This window comes from Diadema setosum, chromosome 13, assembly GCF_964275005.1.
Source record: "Diadema setosum chromosome 13, eeDiaSeto1, whole genome shotgun sequence".
Lineage (NCBI taxonomy): Eukaryota > Metazoa > Echinodermata > Echinoidea > Diadematoida > Diadematidae > Diadema > Diadema setosum.
The window spans coordinates 10,012,508-10,033,047 of record NC_092697.1 but is presented as its reverse complement, the minus strand read 5'-3'; the positions used below and the strand labels follow the sequence as shown (position 1 = coordinate 10,033,047).

Below are 20,540 nucleotides of genomic sequence, written 5' to 3'. Positions count from 1 at the left end.
TAAAAGTACCATTAGTCTTTCGTCATTTAAAAGAAAGTATAAACAATTTCTTTTGATTTAGTAATCTCGTTTGACACACGCATGAATGACTTAGATAATATATTGCTTGCCTAATCACTTGTTTATTGTAATGTTTTGTCATCTGTATAGTCCTATGTATTCTGTAATGTTTTATTCTGTGATAGTAATTAATAATCGTACCATTTTTAATTGTCAGGGATCAGCCTTTGAAAGGCCTTTATGGCCTATTGTTGATTCCTCCACGTGTTATACATTTATTGCATTGCATCTTGCATGATGTAAGTTGCGCTCACGTAATGCTTGTATGTCTTTTTATCTACCCTGTGGAAATAAATGAAATGAAATGAAATATGAAATGAGCCTTCATTAGAATTATTGTTATCAAATACTAGCGTCTTTATATCATCAATATCATTTTTTTTTTTTGGGTCATCATTATATCTATTGTCATTATTTTTATCATTATCATTGTTACCGCTGTCAATACCAGCAGCAGCTGTTAGAGAAAGAGTCCTCCCTCAAAAGAAAACAAACATCCAAATCACAAACAAACAAGAACCTACTTTTGTCGGGAACTAGCGACAGATAATCTACACGTGCTTAAAATCAATTCCCTATAGGCAACAAAATAAAATCATAATCAGGATCCTTGATCTACAACACTTCTCGACTCCACACATGCGTAGCCAACAAAGAAAGAAAAGTTATTCTGGTGTCATTTGTAGAATTTAATTAAACTGCTTTCCACAGGCGCCCTGCAGCAGCAACAACAAACATCACACTACGTGAAAATACACAATACAGTTGTAGGAAACACCGTTACAAATGAACTATTGAGATATTGCAAAGATATGCTGCCAAAAGTGCATTACAAAATTTAATTCAAGAGCAGTTTGTATATTTTTGGGAGTGGTATCTCGTACACTACAACTAGCTGAAGAAGATGTATAATGATATTCACAACATTTGCCTCAATCCTTCATACAAATGTCATGAAGATGCCACAAGCTCTAGAATCATTATGATAACATGACGGCAAGTCTCACTGTAACAGCCTGTCAGTGCATCTTCAAGGAATTGTTCTACAGCAGCTGCTTTTCGCTGCAATTAGTTGATGTTTCATACCACAGCTCCTGAACCACTTGCAGCCACCCTTGTGTAGCGCCGAAACTTTTCGGGTGGGGGAGGACCTTTCATAAAACACAGATATTAATACGCAGCGGAAGAATTTTTGTTGGGCTTATTGTTATGTGTATGTACTATTATGTTAACATACACTAACACTCAAAATATATCCCCACCTTTCGGTCTACGGGAAGGTTTCAAACATATGTACAGTGTGCAACAAGTCACATCAACATCACTCAGTCACAACTATACACATTCACACCAATTCATTCACGCATACAGTATGGTGAAACATTTTCATTTACACTCACCATCATACATATTATGCTCACCAGCAAGGAGTAATTTAAATAAATTCACTACCATGACTGCTGATCGATAACTATCAAGACAACTGTCTTTAAAGGAAATATATAGCTTCCTTTAATGTTTATATAAAGAACACATATACATTATTTACAATATGATTTAGTCATGCCAAGGGCATTCCAATCAGACCCTACATGTCTGGATTTAATTGTCCTGTTTCTCAACGGTTTTATTTCTTAAGTCATTATAAGCTTGTTCCTAACAATTTAACCAAATACGAGCCATTGCAAAGATTGAGCAAGTTTTCAGTGCAGACATTTTACTTAAGCCATTGTTTCAGGTCACTGTAGTCGAGTTGACCTGAAATACCAAAAGTTGTGAAGACTGTAAAAAGCTGGGATGCTCAACACATCCTCGCTCTTTGAAGAGCGGGAGCAAAAGAGGATTATCAAATGATTACTCATATTCAACTTCAAAACATAGTCTATTAAATGAAGCAAAACTTCATGGATCAAACATGAATCAATTAATCTTAAAACGTTGTGTTAAAACATGAATAACATTCAGTGCATAAATACACACAGAGTAATTATATGGCAAGTGCACGATCTGTTCAGTTAAGCTTTACTAATGCATTGTGAGCCTAATGTGATATGGCAGCCACAGATAGCTGCAGTCTATCTGATGGTCCTGACAATACCACTTCATTTAAATCCAAAATCAATATGACTTTCACTTCAAATTCATGCAATTGGAGCGTCAAACAAAGCACCATGTGCGGCGTATATTAGCAACACTGAACAAATGAACAGATGACCTAATGTACAATTTACCAAAGTGTCAGTCCTTATCATCATAAAAGCAAATGAGCTTAACTCGTAAAATCAATGAAATGTTAAGGCACGTGTTATCAATTGACTTGTTTCAAATACTTGAACTACAGCAAAATCTCATTAATCCTAAATGATATTACTTAAAAGCAATCACACATATCAATAGCTTCATAAATAAGATTGAGTGCAAATAGCTTACCTGAAATACCAAAAGTTGTGAAGACTGTAAAAAGTTGGGATGCTCAACACATCCTCGCTCTTTGAAGAGCGGGAGCAAAAGAGGAGGAAGTTTGAGCCAAAATGATGCAAGTTGAGATGGACGGTACCACCTTGCTAAATTAGAGGGTGGATACTGTAATCTGAGGGGGGGGGGGGGTGGTTGTGGAGTCTTCAGGTAAAGCATATTTGTACTACATAGTGTACTAATTTACCACATTGTAATTAGCACATATACACATAATACATGAAACACATATTCTTAAACTAATTACTCTCAAATATCATAATTTCAATATACTCGAATAACTTTTATCCACCTTCATCTGTTGAGATGGAAGAGTCCATTTCTCATTAAATGACTAACGCTACTTTCTCGAGAAAAGGCAATAGAGAGGGGAAGGGAGAGGAAGTGGTAGGTAAAGAGCGTAAGGGGAGACAGAGAGAGAGGATTTGGGAACCAAGAGTGGGAGTGGATAAAGCAAGAGAAGGAGAGAGAGAAAGAAAAGGGCAGTGACGCAAGCTCCTACCAGAAGCTGGTATATATCATGTGCATTACCATGGCAACCACACTGACTGGACTTCGGAACCTGTCAGCACACAGGTGTGTGTTTAGAGCGGTCCATTACTGACCAGTAGTGACCATAGTGCTTAGGAATGTGAGCTGCTTGCCCACTTTCATTTTGTTGCAGCATCCTGGTCATCCTATATACTAGTTTAAACCATTTAAACTATACAACATGAAACATATCATTCAATGTTGCACCAAACAGGGGCTACACTTGCATATGTGTGCGAACGATTGTTTGTATGATGAACTTTAATGGTGTGATGGGTGACATTAACTTGTAGAAATGGATATGTATCTTTGCCCTTTTATATTCATATCATTCCTCTACGCAACCAATATGCACTCTAATCTACTTGAACACACAATATCAGAAAACCGTGTAAAATTCTGAGAACGCCATTGCTTCCCTCAATTAAAGGTTGACATAACAAGATACCTATAGGCATTTATACTATTGTTTTGTTATCAGGACAGTGTAAAGTGATTTTCTTACGCAAATCAATTTCAAGCTAATGCAAATATATGCACCAGATATTTTGCAAGAAGTAGGTGATTTTGCACATGACCAGGGGTCAGGAATTGTACTTTATGATATACATTAAAATATCTAGCTGCCAATGAAGTATGAAATGGAGTGGGCACCGGGACGTCAGGGAACAGAAACTGGTTAGACCAATGAAATCGTGTGATTCTGAATAAGAGAAGAAAACTTTGACATAGTTTGTGTATTGATCAAACATAGACATGTGTGCCAAAAGACTGCTGGGGTCCTGTGTGGTCGACTATCATAAAGCAGAATATTCGCAACATACATAATGACTGTACCTATACATTCAGTGTTTATTTCTTATTTCAATGAATTACAGTAATGAAATGCTAATCATTTCAATAGAAACGATACAAATTTTGGATGTATTCTACAAAATGTTTTTAAAAAATCCCAAAATCTGATGTAAACCTACAAAATATTCAACTAAAGTTTGACATGACAGTCGGACTACGCCTTTTTTCCTGCATATATTTAGTAGACGTAAATATGTATTTCCAATAAGCTGATATCTCAATAATCTACAGTTTTACTTTTGATTATACGTGCCCAGGGCATGGAACAAAAATAAGCCAATGCATTAACGACCCCATTTACCTCTTCAGGGTAATCATATATTAAATATATTATAAATAATTATAGAGATATCCATAGCTAAAATTAAACAAGTTCGAACCATGTGAAAAATGGGGATTTACAAGTACATAAATGTTATGTGCGTACAAGGGTGATCATCAGAGAAGCGAAGCGAAGCGAAGCGAAGCGAAGCGAAACATTAGAAAAGAGAAGCGAATTGTTAGAAACTTTCAGCGATGTCTAAAAATTCTCAGATCCTGTCTGTGTTCACAATGAATTCATCAAGTTTCAGGAACCTAAGATAATACATCTTTTTGATTTTTACGGAACAAACAGAAATCTTTTTCACTGTTATATTGTCTTTGTCAATACCTTGCTGACTTTCTTAAATCACAACCATTCGTTCAATTTAAAGTTTGTATTACTCACTATCTCCTATTTTCAAACATTAACGAAGCTTTCACAATAATGACATTTTCGATTATTTTGAATCATACTCTATAATACAACCATACAATACCATCTTACGTTAAACACGACTACTCTACGTTAAAACAACTTTTGTTTTTCACACTCACCACATTGTTGTTGTTTTTTCCAATGCAACATTTATAATGGAAATTCCTTCCAAACTTGTGTCGTTATTCATACTTGAAGGACATATTATACATGTATTTTTAATGGATTCAAGAACTCAAGAAATTCAGACCATCTCAGTGTTCTGTTGGGTGAGATCCTTGTAAGCAATCAGAGGTCCAGATTGAAGTATTCATCGGTATTTCTCAAACTTCTTCATGTGTTCAGCCAAGGCGTCATAGCACAGCATATATTGCTCCTGTTAAATAGCAAGGTTTTAATTCATTGTCATGTTGAACACTTTTGAAATTATATCATCTACAGCCGCATATACAGTTTGGAGCCTACTTTGTTGACATGGCAAATATCATGTTCACACATTTTTCTTTTCAACTAAACCCTTTACTCGTTAAAAGAATCTCCAATACTTTCCTGATGAATAGTACTGTCAAAACAAATGTTGCAATGTTCATGCATTTTGAATTCCTTATTGTTCATCTCGCATGACGTCAAATATTTTTGCGATTGAGAGTTAGTTCATACCCGATTTAAAAAACAAAGAATTTGTGGGCCTACACATGAACTGCAAATAAACACACACACGTATACATATATATATATATACGTATGAAAATAGAGAAATACATACACATGAATATCTGTATATATATAATTTATATATAATATATAAATATATATTATATACTAAGTAATATACATACATATCGACAACATAGATTGATTTTCAACGCAAAAGTCACCTTACACCATCCCGCCATGTTTACGAGTTTAAGCCTATTGCTGCTTTTATAATAGAAGGAATGACACGATAGCGAAATGCATTAATTGTCCTTCGTCAGGAAGGAAAATACTAATTTATCTCTACTGTAAAGACAAACTTAGCAATAACTGAGACAAGTATACCTGAACTTAACGTTATGTGAACAAGATAAGTGTATCTGAGAGTATGAGTGAACATTAACAAGAAAATGATTGATTTTTTTCCTGATAGTCACATCTATGAATTCAGTACGAAAGGAAGCATGACTCACAATTAAGACAAAGAGGCACCATGAGTATGTGAAAATCTACCATGTGGTCAGAGGAAAGTGGATGATCACGTGATCGACATTCTCTAAATTCCTTTCTAGATAGAAATGAGGGACAAATCCAAAACTAAATTAAAAATCTCAGTCTGAGAGATTAAGAAGTCCATCTAATTTCTAAGTGTAATTTTGGATTTGTCCCTCACCACAATCTTATAGATTGATCTCCAATCTAAGGAATTTAGAGAGCATGATTGTTCTCTAAATTCGGCCACCCAGGTACTCAACAGAGATTGATCACATAGTAAGGGGAGCTTAAGTACAGGACTACGAGGGGGCGGAGGGGATTGACTGGACAGTGTATGGAGATTGACTAAGTGACCGATGAAGATCAACAAAATTACTAGATATTCAGTGGAGATGGACCAGTAAATTAGTTGGTCAGTCGAGTTTGATCAAGGAGGTACTATATAGTTCCTCCTTGGTTGACTATAGTCAGTCGCTAATCATTAACAAATGTAGTGTAAGTGAGACTGCTGATCATAAAATACTGTCTGGGAGATGGTGTGATAATACAGACACGACATCAACTGACATCAAGTACTTACAAGACTTTCCACCATGTTGCCTCTGTTTTCTCCCAGCATCATCACTGCCTGGAAGACGTCAATCGTACCATCAGAAATCATTTTCTCTGCTGCGGAGTAGACAGTTGCAAACACACCACAACGTCCGATGCCATTCCTGATAGTGATAGTCCGCCCATGGGAGAAGATAATGTGCTTGATTGATTTTCAGACGCTCTCAAAACCATCATCTTAAAATGTCATTAACAATATATTGGCAGACTTGATATAATCCCCTTTCCTAAAAACTTGAAACTTTACAGACACCGTTATCGTTATCATGTCACCTACAAAATTGGTACTTTTATTGTAGAAGGATAAAACTTTATAGTAACTTATCATTCAAAAAATACTTGGCATCTATAAAGATTTCCAATACTCCTTTTTTTTTTGATGAATTTTACACACATCTGATACTGCTTATAAGCTCAAACTGCATTACAAGATTTGCATGTGAACAGGACTGTCATGTGTCATGCGAGGAGCACCATCTGTAGGCAAAGTATAATATCACAAACTTGGCAAATTACTAAGTCTGTATTAATGTGAGTGGTCTGGCATTTTATGAATATCCGTTTAGTCACTAGGTTTGTTATTAGGGTAGCCATACAGACATAGACAGAGAAAACAGTGACCCTAGTGAAACAGATGAAGAAAAGGGACACAGTTCTTGTAATACACACTTAGATCAAAGCCAACACAGCATGTCACGATTTTGGTAGTCTTTATGCTTGATTCAGAAAAGAAAGTGCAGTTCTTGAAGATAAAATCATTCAAGTGAGAAATATTCGAACTATCAGAACCAAAGCTAACTCAGTGGAAGGGTGTTGAATGTTTGATACAATAGAAAGAAACGAATAGAAATGAAGTAGGTTTGAAAATTAAAACGGACGAGATTTTTCACAATGAAATCAGATTGTTGGCAGTTTATCACACATAGAGGCAGGAGTCTGATGCAGAGGACATTACATTACATGTTATCCTTTAGAATTGGATACTCAATCATGTTTACTCTTAAGTCTTTGTTTGACATATGAAGAGCTCAGTTGCAAAAGGTACTACATCCATTTTCCATCAAAATCCACTTTTTGGTCTTGATGTACTCATTTTAGGACCTCTTTACACCTATACTAACGAAAAGCTGAATTTCCAACCAGAAAGTGTTAAAAAAATTACATTTAAAAATCAGTTCGGTTGCAAAAGGTACTACATCCATTTCAGTTCGGTTGCAAAAGGTACTACATCCGCTCCAATGACATCATCGGGAAATTGACCAATCAGAGTGCAGCATTGGCTTGACCCTCTACCATTGTCTACTGACTTAATCCGTAAACAAAAGAGGCTGGCTTTTGGCTTTTTGGCTTTCTGTTAAAATCACCACGCAAATCTGACCAATTTCTTGAAAAACTCATTACATTTTTATCAAGCAATGTAGGAAAATGAAGGAGAACTCATTGACAAAGGATCGTTAATTAAAAGCAGTCGACAGGAGCAAAGGGAAAACTGGAGAAATTACGCGACTCTCATGTAGTCCCACATACTGCATCTACTTTTAGTTACCGGTACCGTGCGTTACTGCTTGCAGGGTGTTGAGTTTGAGCCATTAATTGTCCCCAGAACAAAGTACAGACACTTTGTAGGTATGGTCTATTTCTTACATAAATAGCTTAACAGCTAATAAGTGTTTGACAACTAGTCTGAAAGCAAAGTTACTTTGTTAGGTGTATACAATGGCATGAAATTCTGACATCTCTACCAACAGTGCTTTACCTGTGGGTATGCTGTGATATTCTATACGGGCATGATGGCAAGGTTTATAGCCACTTGGTCTATTCCCACTTGGTCTAATCACCAGTTGGGCTAACACCATTCGGGCTAAACCCATTTGGTCCACTTCTCACTTGGTCTACTTGCCACATGGTCTAATAACCAGTTGGTCTAATGACCACTAGGGCTAATCGTCACTTTGTCTAATTCCCATTTCGTCTAATTGCCAGTTGGTCTAATGTATTTTTTTGCCACTAGGTCTAATTGCACTTGGTCTAATATCTGTTCGTCTAATGTTCAGTTGGTCTAACACCAGTTGGTCTATTGCCAGTTGGTCTTTTCCCACTTGGGCTAATAACCAGTTGGTCTAATAACCACTTGGGGTAATTCTCACTTGGTCTAATTTACACTTAGTCTATTTTCATTTAGTCTAATAGCCACTTGGTCTAATTGCCAGTTTGTCTAATCATCATTTGGTCTAATTCCCACTTTGTCTAATGACCAGTTGGTCTAATGACCAGTTGGGCTACCACAGACTCTAGGCTACTGAGTCTAGGTGTCGATTAATATGGTAATTAAGTTGACTCAAAAACAGATTTAGATTTTAAGTTCAACATTGCGTAAATAGGTGGAATGGTTATCTTTTTTTCTTGATAGGGTCCGGGTGAAAGCCAACAATAAATGCGTGTATTAATTTGGCTTGAATTATTCACTTTTATTCATTCATTTTTTGGGGGGAATATTTAGTTGCAGGCACTATAGCAACGGCGTAAATCTGTAATGAGGAGTGGGGGGGGGGGTGGGGAATGATCGGCGATAGTCACCATCACCACAATTACAATCCCATAACCGGACCGGCGCAGCCTTGGGGTGGGGGGGGGGGGGGGGGAGAAAAGCTTGGAGCCCCACACACACACACACACTTTACAGGGATCGAATGTCCCACTCTTTTGCATGAAATGTAAAGTGGGAGGAAAGTGCCAGCAAAAATATGAAGTAAGAAATATGTTGCTCTTTTTTTTTGCTTGTCAGATGACTTTCGGTGGAAAATCAGACCTTAAAAGTATGAAGACCTTTTTTGTTTTTGAAATATCTGTGCGAGGGAGCGGAGCGACCGAGAGGGGGGAGATTGTGGGAGCGGGGTATCCCCTCCTCACACGAGGAAGATATTATATTTCCAGTCCTGAAATTCAGCGATCTGATGCACACTTTTGGTGAAATTTTGGATTTTTTCCTTTAAAAAAAAAGTAAGAAAATGAAATATTAATATATCATCGAATGACATGGTATTTCAGCTCTTGCTCCGCCTGTTCGACATTACGTTGTACTGTGAAGGCCTACTTATCAGTGGGGCCTATCACCGGCGTAGCAAGGATTTGATCTTAGGGGGAGCGGTTAGATGAGAGGGAGCGAAGCAAGCGAGGGGGGAGTGGGAGGGGGGACTCCCCCTCCCACGATGAGAACTTTTTGCATTTTGATGTTGTAAATGGTGCAATTTGATGCATTTGCGTGTTTTATCGACTTGAAACAGTCCCACTGTAATGTTTCGGGGTGATACGTTAACTTTGTTGTATCGCTGTCTGTATGTTACTATTGAGTACAGATAGTTGGATACTCAGAGGCAATGGATAGAACTTCACTCAGTGGTAGTTGGGAGGATAAGTGAGACTTTATTGTTGAAACTGGGAGTATATACACAGTCTGCAGTAGGAGCTCATTTAACAAGTTTGTTTGGGTTTGTTTGTCAATCAAGTGGAGACAGTTAATCTGTGTGGTCAGCTTGGGAACGGAAAGAGGGGATTGCGTTATCAGTAGAAGTTAGTGAGGGGGGAAAGCTTGGTGGTTAGTGTAAACATAGAACATGTTATTAGAAGATGGGGTGTAGGTTGTGGTCTGGTAGTATGAACATTACATCTCTCCCTTGTTTTTTTTTTTTTTTTTTTTTTGATGATGATGATGATGAAAGAGACTGAACAACAGTGGACAGGAGAATGACTATGAACAGAACAGAGTAATGAAAAAAAAAAACTGAAGAGTGCACGTTGCAGATCAAAGTTTATGAGTCATGCATTGTGGCAAAGAAAGGTTCTGGTGTATGGAGACAGAGGGATAGAGAGAGAGAGGTGGGATGCAACGGGTGTGTATAGGAAAGTTGTGAAATGAGAGTAATGCAGAGTAATGAGGGTGCCAAGAGAAAAATGATGAAAATGAAATGGACAAAAGATATTTACATTTTATACAAGTTCTTATCACATGATTAAAAAGTGTCATGATTTGTTGCTACAGTATAGGCTCTGCTACATAATCATTATCATTTTTTTTGTTTTATCTTTACTCTCTCTTTTCTTTTTTTCTTTTTTTTTTGCAGTGGTCATAAAAAAAAATAATACTCAAACACTATATTTTCTGTTTTGTCATGAGTTGCTTTACAATTGCAAATAGGAATAGTAATCGGGCAAATTGGTTTTAGGAGCCTATGAACATTGTTATGAAGAATTTAAATGCAAAACCTACACATTTTGATCACTTTGAAACAGCTGAAATAAAAAAAAATAGAAAAAAGCTGATACACTCGACGTTCTTGGCTTGACGTCCTCACAATTGATCACTGGATCGTCAGTTACATTGTAATTTGCACATATTATCATTAACGCTTGACGCATAGATGTATCTCCAAAACTGTCACAAAATGTTCGTTTAGATGGAATGACCATAAAATTGAGTTCAAAGAGTCCGCTATTTGTATTATACATTTGAGTCTTAAATTGTGTTCGAGTTTATCAATATGTATGTCCATATTGTTCCACAAATTATGCGCGCCAAGTTAAATTAGGAAGTGAATTGGGTTCATGTCCAGTTTATAACAGTTCAAGTTTAATTTGAAACGCCAAACCCGTATCTGTCGGGTGGATGTCGGTCTCGTCGGGGATATTGTTGCCGATTCGCAGTCTGTAGCTCATCGCGTTGTCGTCGGTCACGGGGTACTACGCTAGGAGGGTTGCTGTCGAAATCGTGGTCCTGATCATGGTCGTAGTCGTAGTAATCGTAGCGGAAACAGGACTTGGAGTTGCGATTGTGACTCGCTGGGTTGTTTTTGTTGGAATGCGTCGCTCGCTTGACGAGAACGTGGTTGCTGATTGCGATAGCTCGCTTCCTTGGTTGTCGCTTAGTGTCGGCGAGGTGCTTCGCTCGTTGTTTCTTCGCTGCATTGCGTCTGCGAAAGCTGTCGACGGTGCGTTGTGTCTTCATCGCTGTATCGGCGCATTGTCTTCTTGCTGTGCTGCGTCTACAGAAGCTGTCGTTGTCGGTGCGTTGCTTCTTCACTGTATCGTGTGTGCGGAAGCTCTCGTTGTCAGTGCGTTGAGAAGTGGTCTCAGCACGTAGATGGTTGACGTGGTCGCGGTGGTTAGGGCTTGCGGCATTAACGATTTGTACCGACTCATGGAATCTCATGAGTCCGAGTGCAAGTGCTGTGTTGAAACTCAGAAGAGATGTCGAGTATGAGTGTCCGGGCACAACATAGAACTGAGCTTCCACGAGGCGCTTGTCGACGGCCTTGACGAAAGCTCGAAATTTCCCGCTGACTGGGAGAGGGCGCGTAGAGCCGTAAGCGAATAACTGAATGTGTGTGCGGTGCAGCCGCGGTTTCGAAGAAATTTTGGCGAAATCTTGCTCACGGAGAATATTAATACTCGATCCCGTGTCAACTATGAGATCGATCGGTTGACCACTGATTGTTATTGTGGCTTTCGGCAGCTTATTGTTCTCTCGAACTGAGTGAACAAAGAAGGCGTTATCATCACTGTATTGCGAGGATTCCGATGACGATGACGAGTCACGGGATAGGTGACGGACACGTTCCTTTCCACGACGACGATGTCGGCTATTCGAGAATGAGGATCGCCAGTCACTGTGGCGATGCCGGTCCGAATCTCGAGAGCGTTCACTAGAGCTCTTCCGGTCACGGTGCGAATTTCCGTGATGTGAGCGAAAGCGAGATGATCGGGAGTCGTCGTCGGATCTGTCGGGCTGCTGACGATATGGCGGCTTCCCAGCAATCCGAGAGCGGCATACTTTCGCGAAATGATGTCGCTTCGCACAGTGATTGCATGTCTTTCCGCGAGCTGGACATGTATCTCTGTCAGTGTGTTTCCTACCACAATTGGAGCACGATGTCGACGCTTGCTGATTCGGTGACCAGCGTGATCGACCAATGTGGTGAGCTGCTGCTAGACTGTCAACTTGTAGATTACTCAGTCCTTTTTCCATCTCTCGTGCCTGCTGCTCCGTTGCTTCGTATGTTCTGGCTAGGGTGAGCAGCTTTGCGAGGTCTAGAGTGGTATCGCGAAGAGCACGACGTCGAAGTCCGGGGTCCAGGCAGCTACAAATGATTTGCGATTTTATTTCCGCGTTCATGTCGGGAAAGGAGCATCGGGCTGCTAATGACCGAAGACGATCGGCATATTGAGCAACAGTTTCTTCTTCAAGCTGTCTTGCCTGGCGAAACCGGTAGACTTCGAAGTCGACGTTAACACTCGGTGCGAAGTGCAACTTGAATGCACTGGTGATGTTGGCATATGTCTCTGCCAAGGGAGGCGTTTGGGCGGCGAGTTGCGGCCTTATCGTCTGTGTGAAGACGCTCTGGGCAGCTGCTCCCATGTGATGAAGAAGGAGAGCTTTTTTCCTGGCGGCTTGTGTGATTTCAGCAGCGTCGAAGTAGAATTCGAGGCTCTGAAGCCATGCTGTCCACCGAGATGAGCACTCGACAGGGTCGGCATCTGGGAGAAAAGGTGGAAGCGTCATTGATGTCGCCATGGTTACATTGACTGTATCCTCGTTGTCCTCGTCTTAATCCTCGTCGCCAATGTAATGTTTCGGGGTGATACGTTAACTTTGTTGTATCGCTGTCTGTATGTTACTATTGAGTACAGATAGTTGGATACTCAGAGGCAATGGATAGAACTTCACTCAGTGGTAGTTGGGAGGATAAGTGAGACTTTATTGTTGAAACTGGGAGTATATACACAGTCTGCAGTAGGAGCTCATTTAACAAGTTTGTTTGGGTTTGTTTGTCAATCAAGTGGAGACAGTTAATCTGTGTGGTCAGCTTGGGAACGGAAAGAGGGGATTGCGTTATCAGTAGAAGTTAGTGAGGGGGGAAAGCTTGGTGGTTAGTGTAAACATAGAACATGTTATTAGAAGATGGGGTGTAGGTTGTGGTCTGGTAGTATGAACATTACACCCACATGATTAAGGTAGCAGTTCATTTTGATGTAGATTATTATTGAACAATTTTGCCTATAAAATTGTATGATTTAAATAAACTTCTTGTACTAATTATTACACTGAATATCATGAACACGACCGAGCCCGACCGAGCGAGGGAGGGGCTATCCCCCCTCCCACACGAGGAAGATTTTGCATTTTCAGACCTGAAATTCAGCGATCTGGTGCACACTTTTGATGAAATTTTGGATTTTTTTTTTCTTTAAAAAAAAATATAAGTAAGAAAATTAAATATTAATATATCATTGAATGACTAAATCGTGGTATTTCATCCATGGTTATGTTTCTTATATAGACCAAGTGGCATTAGACTGAGTGAGAATTAGACGAAATGGAAATTAGACCAAGTGACGATTAGCCCAAGTGGTAATTAGACTAAGTGGTAATTAGACCAAATGACAATTAGACGAAATGGAGATTGGACTAAGTGATATGCAAACCAAGTTGTAATAGCCGAAATGGGTGTAGCCCAAATGAATATTAGACCAAGTGGCATGTAGACGAAGTGAATATTATACCATGTGGAAATTAGACGAAGTGGAAATTAGACGTAGTGGCAATTAGCCGAAGTGGAAATTAGACCAAGTGGTGTTAGACTAACTGAGAATAAGACTAAGTGGTATTAGCCGAACTGGTCATTAGACGAAGTGGATATTAGACCAAGTGGAAATTAGACGAAATGGCAAATAGACGAAGTGGTTGTAGCCCAATTGGGTTTAGCACGAATAGTGTTAGCCCACCTGGTGATTAGACCAAGTGGTAATAGCCCAAGTGGTAATTTACCGATGGCAAGTACCAGGCCCCAGGGCTTGAAAGTACATTGTGACATACAGCTTTGAACACTAGATTTATATTCATTCTTGTAAATGATACCTTTTACTTATACAATGTCACAAAGGCGATACCAAATGTGCGTTTAGTATAGGTGGTCATATTACTCATCGACGGTCTTGATTTCTATCAGCTACATATTAGATTATCAGATTTATATTACCTGATAAAGAACATACAAGAATGAAATTCATGTAATGAATTTAATTACACCGTTGAGAAAATACAGCACATTCATAACAGATGCTGCTTTTCCACCTTTTTCCTTAGAAGTTACATTGAAAAAAAAATGAAGAAAAGATAATGAATACAGTATTCTTGAGACACGTGAAGGGAGAATTCACAGAGAGAAAAATAGCCAAAAATTTAATACAAAGAGGAAAAAGATAAGAAATCTTGAGATAAAGCTCGTGAGAGAAAAGCAAAAGGAGAAAACGGAAGAGAGAAATCACCTGGTGAGATATTGTAACCCCTCCCCATCTATAACTGTTCACGGATAATGGATCCCCCACCCTGCTTATGACCTATGACAGTCATTCATTCAAAATATTAGTCAGCAAGGGAGAAGTCGGGCATTAGTGATGCACATTGGTTTGTTATTCTTGATGCTAAATAGGGCAGGGCATTGTCAATTACCTAGGCCCCCTTGACCTCGTATCCCATCCCAATCAACACCATTGCTGAAAAAAATAAATCCGCGAAACATGTCATAACATCACACTAAATATATCTCTGGCATGTGAAATTTCGGTTTCAAAAGGTACTACATCCACTTTCGGTTGCAAAAGGTACTACATCCACAAAAATATAAAAATGTTTAATCATAAAAAATAAATGAATGGACCTGGATTTTCTTAGAGAGTGGTTTTAGTGTTGTATCATCTAGCAGTATAATAGGGGGAAATATCATTCCAGTCTGAGCTTGCTAAATATGATAATTAAAAAATCGCGTTTTTCTCAGAACTTGAAATTATGGATGTAGTATCTTTTGAAACCGAACTCTTCATATGTTCATGACATGAAATGAATGAGGTTCACTTAACTTTGTCACATAAACCTTGTTTGCAAACTATGATGATAAAAGAGTCCTATCTGAAAACAGCTCACAGTATAATGGTATACTAGTAAAACTTAATTGTCATTGCATATAATTATTATTATTATTTATTATCATTATTATCTATTCGACCAGGTAAAGAATATAGGATACATATCATTAACATCACAAACATGAAACAAAAACCAGAATGAACATTACAAAGGATACACTGTACTGTACTGTACACGTTACACAAAATGATGTGTGGACTTACATGCAGTGCAAAAGAATTGGTCCGGAGGAACGTGATTTCTTCATTGATTCATTTGCAGCATCCATCACAGCTAGAAGTGGTTTGATGAATAACGGTCTTGCCTGCCTTGCTAACCATCCTAAGACCTGGTATTGTTTCACTACCAACACCTATTGTTGAGGGAAACAAAAATTATAACATTTGATTCACCACCTGCAACACATAGCCTCCATCATACAACACATAGTGTATAGATCCTTGCCATCTGATTTGATGAATGCGGGTCACAGTACATTCACAAGAATGAGCTATCCCACGCTCACTGTTAATGGCGGTGCAATAGACGTCTATTGAACGGTATAAAATCTAGCGAACCAGCAGTGCTATTGATCCTAGGACACACTGTAGGCTACTTGTGTATCGATCGTAAAGCATTGATGCATGCGCTCACCCATTTTATTTTTTATGAAACAAATATTCAATGTTTTATCATTCGACGGTTCGAATATTACATTCGGTGCCAGTAACCGGCATTCATGATTCAGGTCGTTAGAAAAAAAAAAAAACGATTAAACCTCCGGATGAATATTCAGACTTTTACATTTGAACAATTATAGATTAGTTGTGCTGGCTGCTAGTTCAGAGTTTCAGAATTCATAGCGATTGGAATGAGGAATAAGAATGTTTTCAAAATTTAATACAAATTGCAACGAACAAGGATGATGACATGGCAGTCTCACCATAAGAATGCGTGAGTTGGGGCTCGAGGAAGCAGAACAAAAGAAGGCATGCACAGATTCTACACAGGTGAAATTGTTAACCAAGCAGTATTGTAATGGAATTACACTGCTATATTTCTGAAATACGTGAGGCTCCTATGTCATCAAAATTGTTCAGTGTAATTTGTTCAAGATTTTCTTAAAGTATCGGTTTCTCTGCTCAAGGACCACAATAAATTCCACAAATCTATACATGGAGCTGTCAATTTATGTAGGTACACGATGTAAAATTTTGAAAATTGTCTGGAATGCCCCTTTTAAACTTGCACGCTCATGTACTATCCGGGACCATTCGGAACCATTGCACTCATAAACACTGAATATTTTCTTGTTCAAAAAGTCAATACTGAATTACAAAAAGTGAATAATTGGGTTAGAGCCAATAAATTATCGTTGAATGCCCAAAAAACAAAATATATGATTTCTAGTAATACTGTTGACACTTTGAGTACAGCTATAGTTTTGAATGATTTTCATTTAGAACGAGTTTCACATTTTAAATTCCTTGAAATTATTGTTCACGACAAACTTTCCTGGAAGTTACATATTGATTATATATCCAACACTATCTCACGTAATATAGATGTTATAAATAGAATGAAATTGTATATTCCACAAAAATCATTACTTATGTTATATTCGTCATTGATATTGCCTTATCTTAATTATGGTGTTTTAGTTTGGGGCAACACTCACCAGAACCTATACTGGATAGAGTGTTCCTTCTTCAAAAGAAAGGTCTCCGTGTCATCAGTTATCCTTTCATACCCTCCCACTCAAATATGTTATTTGCCGCTAATAAGCTGCTAAAAATTAAAGATTTGTATTTATTTAATTTGGGGCAATTTATGTATACGTACAACAACAACTCACTCCCCTCCATATTCGATTCTATGTTTCAAAGAAATCAATCATTCCATGACTATCCCACTCGACGTTCCAATGAATTTCACTTACCCCTTTTACGAACAATTCTTGCTAAGAACACACTTATCTATACTGGCCCAACTTATTGGAATTTTCTGAATAATGACATAAAAATTGCACCCTCTATATTTTCATTTAAGAGGAGATTAAAGTCTTTCTTATTGCAATGTTATGTTCCTACAGAATTGAATCAGCCTGTTCGCTCATTTTAATTCCTTTTCGAAGACTTTTGATTACCAATGATATACTGTCACATATTTTCTCGTCCCTGTTGTCCTGAGACACTTACAGAGTAGATTCGATTCTACTTGTATTACTTCCGCATCTACAGTTAAACTCGCCTAAGTCGACATCGCATATGTCGAATAATCGCGCAAGTCGATAATTTTAAAAAGTCCCGATTTTCCCCCATTGACTTACGTGTATTAATTCACTCATAAGTCGAATTTTTTAAGTCGAATACTCGCTTAAGTCGATGAAATTCCAAGAACACTTTCACGGAAAAACCATTGAATTCACTGTGCCTAAGTCGAATAAGATTTTATTGTGTAATAAATCACTGTCAAAATCACGAGACGCCAGTTTTTGTTTACATACAGTATATACCAAAAGAAACTGCGTAAATAAACATTAACGCTTCATTAACGCAAGCGGTTTCACCTGAATCGTTAGTAACGCAAACTAACGATCGGGAAAATTAACGTTTGTAGCAACGATGAGTAACGATCCCTAGCGCAAATTAACGATGTTTCGTTAACATTAACGATAGGTAACGCAAGAACTCACGCGAGATTTTGGTTTTGTAACGAGACCTGGTGAAAGGACGACGTAGCCCCTGCCGAGTGTAGCGATCTATGCCTTATATTTAGCGGAGTCTTTTCGCGAATCGAATCACGATTTCGCGAATGGTTAATTTGCGACCGGGCTCACCAAAAACGCACGCCGGGCCACCAAAAAAGCCGAATGTTTGCCTTCAGTTTTGGAAATGAAGCGGTAACAATCGGTTCCATAAGATGCTGAATAAATGTCAGATGTTTGCTCTTTTAATTTTGGAAATGAATAACGGTAATATTCGATTCCGTATAATACTAAAATAAATGTCGGATGTTTACTTATACTTTTGGAATGTCAGAGATTTGATTTTGCGTTCGGAAATGAATAAGGATAAAATAAAAGTATCCGGAAGATGCTGAAATAAATGTCGAATGTTTGCTTTGACGTTCGGATATGAAAAATAATGATATTCAACTCCATAAGATGATAAAATAAATGCCGGATGTTTACTTTTACGTTCGAAAGTAAATAACAATTACATTCAGCTCCGGAAGATGCTAAAGTAAATGTCGAATTATCCCTTTGACGTTCGGAAATGAATAACAATAATAATCAACTTCGTACGATGATGAAATAAATGTCGGATGTTTACTTTTACGTTCGAAAGTAAATAACATTAACATTCAGCCCCGGAAGATGCTAAAGTAAATGTCGAATTATCCCTTTGACGTTCGGAAATGAATAACAATAATAATCAACTTCGTACGACGATGAGATAAATGTCGGGTGTTTGCTTTTACTTTCGAAAGTAAATAGCAATAACATTCGGCTCCAGAAGATGCTAAAATAAATGTCAGATGATTGTTTTTACGTTCGAAAGTGAATAGCAGTAATATTCTTCTCCATACGATGCTAAATAACTGTCGGATGTTTGCTTTTAAATTTCGAAATGAATAACAGTAACATTTAGCTGCGTTTGATGGTTAAGTTAATGTTTGATATTTACTTTAACGTTCGGAAATGAATAACAATAGTATTCAACTCCGTCCGATGATAAAATGAATGTCTTATGTTTGCTTTTATGTTCGAAAGTAAATAGCAATAACATTCAGCTCCGGAAGATGCTAAAATAAATGTTGAATGTTTGCTTTGGCGTTCGGAAATGAATAACTATGGTATTCAACTCGGTACGATGATGAAATAATTGCCGAAAGTTCGCTTTTACGTTCGAAAGTAAATAGCATGTGACATTCGACTCTTGAAGATGCCAAAATAAATGTCAGATGATTCATTACACTTTCGGAAGTGGATAGCAGTAACATTCGGCTCCTTACGATCATAAAATAAATGTCGGGTGTTTGCTTTTGAATTTGGAGATCGAATAACGGTAATATTCTGCTCCGTACGATGCTAAAATAAGTAACAGATTGTTTCTTTTACATTTGGAAATGATTAACGGTATCAATCGGCTCATTTAGATGATGAAATAAAAAGCGGATGTTTGCTTTCACGTTCGGAAATGAATAAGGATGATATTCAGCTCCGTAAGATCCTAGAATGAATGTCGGTTGCTTGTTTTTACATTTGAAAATGATTAACGGCAACATTCGGCTCCGGAAGGTGTGAAAATACTTGTAAATGGTGGATGATTGCTTTTACAATCAGAAGTAAATAAGGGTAACTTTCGGACCGAACGTAGGACCGATTTAGTTTTGCTTGTTTTTTTTTTTGTTTGTTTGTTTGTTTTTTTTGTTTGTTCGGGCCACCAAAAAATGAAAATCAATCATTTTGGGGCCACCAAAATAAAAGTTAGTGTGGAGCCCTGGCCTGCATCAATGTGGATAAAGTGTCTTGCTGAAGGGCAAATATCGGGCACACCGCTCCAGCTCTCGGCTCCAGAGTAGACAACATACATGTACATTATACATTATGTACGTGTGGTGTAACTTTAAGTCGATTTTTTTCGACTTACGTACAAGTCGAAACTCGCCTAAGTCGATGTGTTTTGCTCAGTCCCGAGAAGATCGACTTATGCGAGTTTAACTGTATTTCTCTCTATTTTTCCATATTTCCGTATCCTTTTCACGCATCCCATTATTTTTTCGATATAGTTCTGTCGAGGATCGCTGAATCTGTTTGCCTTTCTGTCCGTTGTATTGTCTTCCTATTATGACAGTCTTGTCTCGTTCTGTCATGTATTTAAGTCCCCCTTTATAAGTTTTATCGTCCCAGTCTCGTTTAATGTTCATTCGCCTGTGTATGTGTGTCTGTCTGTTACTCTGTCTTCTTATTGGGCTTCCAGACTTTTTTTCATCTGACTTTATTCCCAATTTGTCCCCTTTTTGCATCAGTTCATTTTCTATTGACATTCTGTACATGAGGGGCCCACATTCTACAAGCATTGCCTTTTTAGTGGGTCCCTCCATTCTTCGATA

At 38.1% G+C, this 20,540-nt stretch overlaps 1 protein-coding gene across 1 annotated transcript in view; it reads right to left on the bottom strand.

Moving 5' to 3' along the window:
* Nucleotides 1–4,970: 4,970 nt before the first annotated feature.
* The window catches only part of LOC140237161 (receptor-type tyrosine-protein phosphatase S-like), an 80,379-nt gene continuing 64,809 nt past the window's right edge, over nt 4,971–20,540 (bottom strand). The window contains exons 27-29 of the mRNA XM_072317103.1: nt 15,647–15,795; nt 6,432–6,567; nt 4,971–5,036 (exon numbers count right to left, since the gene is read on the bottom strand). Coding sequence (XP_072173204.1) covers nt 4,971–5,036; nt 6,432–6,567; nt 15,647–15,795 — 351 coding nt within the window. The remainder of the gene's footprint in view (nt 5,037–6,431; nt 6,568–15,646; nt 15,796–20,540) is intronic.